Source organism: Gracilinanus agilis, chromosome 2 (assembly GCF_016433145.1).
Source record: "Gracilinanus agilis isolate LMUSP501 chromosome 2, AgileGrace, whole genome shotgun sequence".
NCBI classification, from domain to species: domain Eukaryota; kingdom Metazoa; phylum Chordata; class Mammalia; order Didelphimorphia; family Didelphidae; genus Gracilinanus; species Gracilinanus agilis.
Window position 1 is genome coordinate 570,375,570 of NC_058131.1, and position 8,067 is coordinate 570,383,636.

At 37.1% G+C, this 8,067-nt stretch overlaps 1 protein-coding gene across 1 annotated transcript in view; it reads right to left on the reverse strand.

Annotated features, from left to right (window-relative positions):
* The window catches only part of IQCH (IQ motif containing H), a 278,771-nt gene extending 272,119 nt beyond the window's left edge, over positions 1–6,652 (reverse strand). Inside the window, exon 1 of the mRNA XM_044660111.1 lies at positions 6,539–6,652. Coding sequence (XP_044516046.1) covers positions 6,539–6,550 — 12 coding nt within the window. The 5' untranslated portion in view covers positions 6,551–6,652. The remainder of the gene's footprint in view (positions 1–6,538) is intronic.
* Positions 6,653–8,067: the final 1,415 nt, after the last annotated feature.

Genomic DNA, 8,067 nt, shown 5'->3' on the forward strand with positions numbered 1-8,067 from the left:
AAAATGGTAGGACACCATGATAAGTAATATTATCAGACCTTATATATGGTTAGAATTAAGGTTAGGAGTCTCTCACAAATCATGTTTTCTTATTCCACAAAGAAGAGTTACTAAATAAAACATGTGCAAGGTTGCAATAGGACTGGGTCCATTTCAAGTGGGGACAAAGTGGCCCGAGCATAAAGGTAGAGGGATCCTTTGTAGTGAAGGCTTTCTGGACAAATCATGCTTCAAGTAAGGATTGGACTAGACAATTTAAGATTATAGCGTTAGAGCTGGAAGTGATCTTAGAGGTCATTTAGTCCAAGCCCTCATATTTTACAGATAAGGAAAGTGGGGCCCAGGAAAATTAAATGACTTGCCCAAAGTCACATGGATAGTAAATGGCAGAGGCAGGATTTGAACTTGGATTTTCTCCCTTGAAAACCAATGGTCTTTTCACTGTATCACAAGGTTTCATTCAGCTTCTCTAGGAGCATCAGACAGGTTAACACTTCTTGGATCTGGTGGATTTCATATTACTCCTGGAAGAACTACCACTTTCAAGGCCAGCTGGTAATGTGGTCCTTGAGAAAAAAGTAGATCACCAGTCATTAAAGTAAGATTGCAAAGCTTCCAAATTCTTGAGATCTCTGGGCCTCAAAGAAATCTGAGTGGCAAGGATGATGTTGTTAACATCCAAATAGCCTGGGAGGGGATGATATGCCACAGGAACTCAACTTCCTACAAGAGTGAAAAATCCCTTTTCCAGCTTGGCATAGAATTGCAGGTGACAGAAGCAGGCCAAGAATTTTCAGATCTGCAATATTCTGGGCAAGGACAAAGGGATAGAACATTGTGTCTTTTAATTACACAATTAATAGAAGTAAAAGGATTTTAGAAATCCTTTCTAGCCTAATTCTCCTCATTTTACAGATTAAGAAATCCAAAGCTCAGAGAGGTTAATTGATTTGTCCAAGTCCACAAGGTTGAGATAGGAACTAAATTCCAATCTAGTTCTCTCTCTACTATATGATATATATTTCACATATGAATTCTGGAACACAATGTGCATATTACAAAGCCTGAGGGGGAGAACCATAATGCTCAACTTCAGTCACAAGACAGTCTTCTAGTTATTGCCATTCTATGTGATTCCCCAGATATCCAAACTGATGAAACTGGCCCAACAAGTTAAGTATCAGCAGGAAAAGATACCAAATGGAATAGTAATGGTATTGAGCTTCCCACTTCTTCATCTTTACTAGGCCTTATCTTCTTCATCTGTAAAATGAGGGGAATAGTCTAGATGGCCTCGCCATCTGAGGTTCCTTATACCTATAGATTTATGATCCTACAGTTCTTTATGAATTGCATGGATTCCAGTGAGAAGAGAATGTCTAGAAAAACTCTTACCTAAAGTCGATAATTAGAAAATCTTAAAAGTGCCTGGGTCTACTCAGTAGGCCAGACACTCATGCTAGATGGACTGTAGGGCAGGCAGGGTTTTCGTGATCTTTTATCTCTCCACAATGAAAAGAGTTGGTGACTCCATTCTCAGTCAAGCTGTATGAGCTGTCAAGCATCCTTGGGTAAGTTCTGGGATGGCCCAGGACTAGAGTAGGGGTGAAATATAGAAATAAAGGGAACGGGTACCCCTGATGATGCCTGGTTTCCTCTGCACTATTCATGGTCAGGCTATTTTAGAATCCAGATCTGCCAGTAAGCAAACTCCTTCCACTGAGGGCCTGCAAACATCTCCCAAAATTCGCTGATGGATTCTTTACAACAGCTAAGCCAATTATGTGTGGCCCAGGGGAAAGTTTTTAATCAATTGACAGAAGATCTAAATTCAGCAACTCTGAGCAGAATTTAGCAGGCCTTCATTCTTACCACCAATCAATCAATAAGCAACTAAAGACATCCTGGGACAGGAAACTCAGAAAGGCATCTGCAATTTGATAATCTTGATTAGCCAGGATGGGATTTTTCTAAGCACTCAAGCATCCTGTGCCCTTGTTTCTCTATAAAATGGCCAGTTTTCAGTTTCATTACCTCTTACAGGGTAAGGGACCAAAAGAGACAATCTTTACTTACCTCTAAACAGGGTAAAAGACCATAACAGACTATGCCAGCACCCTCTACCAGATCCTAATTTGTCACCTCGTCTGGAACAATCTTGCCTTAGTAGATCAACTCTGGAAAGTTTTGCAAAGAATTATCCTGGGTACTGGTAGATATCAACCTACCCTAGTTATCCAGAAATATTCCAATAGCCTAGCCTTTGCTTATGACTAAAGCTATGGTGGACCATCCAACATTCTCCCAAGGAACCTCTGAGAATTTCTTTCAAGACCTTTATGACTGAGGGCTATTGGTTCATCAATCTCTGCTGCAAAAGCCAACAACTCACCTATTTCCTGTCTGCCATATTCTGGTTCCTTGTTTTTTCCTGGTAATTCATCTCCAACTAGGATCCCAATTTTATTTTGGGGATATACTATTCATGGCATTCCAGATAAAGATTCATTTTTTCATAGTTTTATCAGCCCTACTTGCCATTGCACAATTCAATTTTTAATAATTTCATTCATCTAAAAAGGTCCCTTGATATAAATTATAGATTATATCTCTGAGTTTTTATTTTATTTACTCTCAGCACCACAATCCACTCAGTGATTACTTAGATGAATCCTTTCTTTGTCAATTTGGAGTACATATTATGGGCAGCCAAAGTGATATACAAACAAGAATCTGATTGCTCTCATACTCCCTGGGAATCTTTAGATATTGAATATCAGTCTAAAAATTCTTCCATAACATCCCATGGATAGTCCTTCCTAAAAACTGGTAACTTGAGTGAATCCTATGGTCTCATAGGGCTAGGATTACTCTACTTTGCTACAACATGCTTAACTTTCTGATGGACATTTTTTCATATCTACAAAATCCTTCCTGGCTTCCCCAGTCTCTGCTGTGTTAGGATTAACTCAACCCTGAACTATCCAGTGTTTGGAACATATCCTCAGTAATTGTAGACAGTCAAAGAGATCTAAAAGATCAAGAAAATCTAGGAGATATTACACTCACAGAGGTGACAAGGCTGCTTCCAATGCCTGGTATTCCAGTTAGTTATTCACAATGTCATCTTCATGGCTTTAGTAGAGACATTTCAGCAATGCTACCTATCAAGCCTTGACTCCCAAGGAGATATAGTGTTCTCAATGACGTTACCATAGAGGAAATAGGACCAAGGACATTAGATGTATTGACCCACAGCAATACTGACACCAAGGAAAGAGAAGAGGCCATAAATAACTTGCTTAGAATACTGCCTCCAGCAGAGATATTAAATGAGATCACCCATTCTCTTACAATCGCTGCTCAATTTTTTAAAAAAACTCTTACCTTCTGTCTTAGAATCAATACTAAGGCAGAAGAGCAATGAAGGCCAGGCAATTGTTAAGTGACTTGCCCAGGGTTATACAGCTAGGAAGAGTCTGAGGCCAGATTTGAACCCAAGACCCCTCTCTAAAGGCCTAGCTCTCTATCCACTGAGCCACCTAGTTACTTCTCTGATCCATTTTTTTAATGCTTTGCCTCTGGCAGGCCCTTTGCTGACTCCCTGGTTTTGATATCACCTTGCCCTTTGGACTTAGCATTCATATGTTTTTTAGGTTGGCTCCCAATAAAAACCTGTGGTTTACTTTTCCTGATCACAAGTTGCAACTTCTTTTGTAGGGATGGGGTGGAGGGGTATTCTTTGGTTCCATTGATTGCTTTTAATTATTGGTGCTCATTGGCCTCATTCCCTTAGAGGTCTGAGAGCCAACAGTTTATAATGGTTGGTAGCCAAGGGATTGGTAAGATCAAGATGGTGACAGAGATCCATGCAAAGACCTTCTAAATCAGTATTCAAGAGATGTATTGAGGAGACCCAGCTGTGATAGGTGGGGCAGTATGAAAAGAGAGCATACAGATAAAGATTTTTCAATCAGGAGAAGATGTTTTTCATATAAGCAGTTTAAGCTGAAGACATGGTGGAGAAGGAAACTTAATAAAACAAGTCATGAAGCAGACAGTGTTGTAACAAGCAGAGAGACATTCCATAAATTTGTACCAGCAGTTTTGAGATTGTGGTAAAGAAGTATGTCTGGATTCAGTTTGGAAATTATATATGGAAGTGTTATAGGGCAGATAGGTGGCTCTGTAGATAGAGGACTAGACCTGAAGATGGGAGGTCCTGGATTCAAGTCTGCCCTCAGAGGCTTCCTAGCTGTGTAACCCTGGGCAGGTCACTTAACTCCCACTGACTAGCTCTTATTGTGCTTCTGCCTTGGAACTCATACTTAGTATCAATTCTAAGAGAGAAAGTAAGGTTGGTTTTTTTAAAGTATTCATGGATGAGCAAGTTTCAGTGGTCCTCTAATGTCAGAGACTACTTTGCTTTCTCCTTAAAAAGTTCTCTTCTATATCTAAGTTGGAGAAGGGCAAAATATTCTTCAGATGAATTAGGGTGTTGCCTGAGTTCCTATTGGAGGCCTTAGAATTCATATTGGAGAACAGTGGAAGGTCTCCCAGAATCTCAAGGTTAGTATGTTTTGACCTATGTGGTCACGAGAAAGAAATTCTTTCTTCAAATGCCCCTGGGCAATACAATTTAGATAGAATAAAGAAGTTTAATGTACTGGGATTAGAGTAAAAATACCTAGATTCAAGTCCTGACTCTACCAATTATCTATGTGATCTTGTACAAGTCACTTTACTTCCCTGGGCCTCGGATTCCTTAGTTGTAAAATCTGGGGATTGGACTAATTATTTCTATTGTCACTGGTATTCAAAGAAGGGAAGAAAGTGTCCATGAGACAAAGTCAATAGTAGGGTAGCAGGAAAAGTGGTTATGCTGAAGCAAGTCAAAGTAATGAGATCAAGCTGCCTGAAAAGGAATGGAAAAAATATTTATTGATTGCTGAATAGTTTAGCTATATATTGGAAAATTTCCATTTTGACCTACTCTTTTTTTATGGTGAAACTTGCACTACTTTGCTTTTTGAATAGGTGTAATTACAGACTTGTATAAATTACTGCAAAGGATGGTAGGGGCTTAGTTTCTTCCTAAGGGTATAGTTGAGGCAAGAGGCTCTTTGTACATTAAAATGTATAATTTTGGTTAACTGAAAAAAATTGGTTTTCTTTGTAATGCTACATATTTTATTTCATATCTTTTTTAATGCATTTTTTGCCTCCTGTAATATTTTTTTCTCACTTACATGTAAACAATTTTCGACATTGGTTTTCTTTTTTATTTTATTTTTTAAGCCCTTAACTTCTGTGTATTGGCTCCTAGGTGGAAGAGTGGTGAGGATGGGCAATGGGGGTCAAGTGACTTGCCCAGGGTCACACAGCTGGGAAGTGTCTGAGGCCTGATTTGAACGCAGGACCTCCCGTCTCTAGGCTATTTCATATCTTTAAAAACATTATTCTGAAGAGTCCATAGACTTCAGTAGGCTGACAATATGATCAATGCCACCAAAAACAAAAAATTAAGAACACCTTGACTAGGGGCTCAGGAATGGAGCCCTGATTATCAGCTACAACAAATAATAGAATCACTGTTCTAGAATGATTGCTTTTATGGTTTTCATCAATTTGTAGTAAACTAGAAAAAAACACCCAAAGACAAGATGACAACAATTTCTACTTCAATTTCTTTTTTAGCATCTCTACTAAAGTTTCATAATTGTTTGAATTTTATAATGTATCTACTAAGTAGGGCAGTTAGACTATTAAATTTCAAAGCATTATTAGTGTTAATAAATAGCAATTATAGTTCTTTTTTTCACAAAATTTTAATTTGATTATTTAAAATAATCCCTTTTGTATGCAAAAAAAAGAAAGGAGATATCTTCCCCAGTCTTTATTGGTGTGCACAGAGGTGCCTACATTAACATTTTTGCCTATCTGTAATAACTATGTACAGACTGCTTTGGGTTCTACTTTTTCCTTTTTATTTTTTCATATAAATATTTTCTTGTATTATCCTCAAGACATCTGTGGTGTGGTAGAGAAAAAGCCGTCCTGAGATTTAGGAAGGTCTGGATTTGAGTGCTGCCTTGTAAAGTGAGTTCCTTCCCCTCTCCAGGCTCCAGAAAATGCAGATTAGAACATATCTGCATAGGTAAAGGAAGTTTTCTCTCTGAATTTCCTTTACCAGTGAAATCACAGATCTCTAGTCCAGAGCATAACTTACATATGTTTGTATGTACATGTATAACATACATATATATTTTCATTTTTAATAATATGTCAATTATTTTCTAAACTTTTCTTTGATCAAGCTTAAAATACTTTTATAGAAATTATTGCTGGTGTATGATCTTATCTTTTATGATAAAATATCATAAGGATGACTTATGAGTAATTAAGGAAGATAGCAGTTAGATCAGTATACTTGGGTACCATATCAGGCCCTGGAATTGCATAAAATTCAATTTAACTTTCTTTTTAGAGACTATCTTTCTGATTTTTAAATTCATGTCCAAAATATACATTTACATACTCTTATCCCCATCTTGGTTCTTTCGATTGCTGTTTCAAGAGCCTGAATGTCAACAAGATCTTTTCCATCCTCTGGAATGTGTGCTATCTCTCTCTTTAGCTGATAAAGATCTTCTTGAACCTGGAGGTAGAGGAAAACATCAAATATTAGAGACTAAAATAATATAAATTTTTTTCCATTTAGAACAACTCAGGTGCATCCATAGGCACATGCATGTGTGCGTGCATGCATGTGTGTGTGTGTGTGTGTGTGTGTGTATTTAAGGCTTATCTCAGGTGACTTGGATTGGTAAATGAAATGAAACAGCCTAGATTATGTGACAGTGCTTAGAACCATAGTTGCCCCATGCCCAAATTTGAATGAATGTTGAAATTCTATCCCTGTTGTCAGAATTGAGTACTATGAAAAATGAAACTTTCTACTTTTTCTTCCTTATCTTAGATGCCCAATCTCTGTCAAATGGCTTCCTTATTCCATAGGTTACCCCTAAATATAGTAGATTGGAGGTCATAAGTAAGCTGGTCATCTTCAAAACTTGAAGGGGAAAAATCAAGAATTCCATTCAATTTGACCAATATTTATTAGGTGCCTTTTACATATAAGGCATGTGCTAGACACTGGGGACTAAGAGACAAAAATGAAATAATTGCTGCTTTCAAGGAGCTTCTATTCTAAGGAGGGTTAATTTATGAAATTACTTAAGATTAAATGATCATTAACTTGTAATGACAATAATAACTCACTTTTTTACAGTGCTTTAGATTTAAGAACTCTCATCATAACACTATGAAACAGACATTGTAAATATTATTTCTTTCTTCTTAAAGGTAGAAGAAACTAAATGTCAGAAGCTAAATAATTATTCAACCTTATACACATGCTCAGGTTTTTCAACTTCAAATCCAAAGTTCTTTCCTTTGTACCATCCTGCCCTGGCATTCATTCTCTATCTTAATCAGCCATTTTACCAAATAAACTATTTTGTGCAAAATCTGTCATCTGACTGGGATTCTGTAAAGTTGGCTTAACAAGTATGGAAGCAGGGGGCAGATAGATGGTTCAGTGGATTGAGAACCAGACCTAGTGATGGAAGGTCCCAAGTTCAAATAAAGCTGTGATCTTGAGCAAGTTACTTAGCCCTTTTGCCTAGACCTTACCTTCTGCCTTCAAACCAATACATAGTACTGATTCTAAGATGGAAGGTAAGGGTTTTCATTTTTAAAAAAAGTTTTTTTAAAGTGTGGAAGCATCAAGTTTCTGGTGAGGAAAGGGAAAAATATCACTGGAACTCACTCAAAACAAAACAAGAAAAAAATAGTGAATTTCAAATTTTTTTTATAATTAAGATTTTAATAGTTCTTGTTTGATCATCAGTATATAGACACCATAACTAATTTTTACATTTAAAAAATACTAGCAAAATCTAAAAATTATATGGTTGTGATCCTTACTGTTTTTCTGGTGACTTTCTTACTTTAAGTTTGGAGGCAACTCCCCCTCAAAAATAGTTCTCAAATACCAGGGTATCA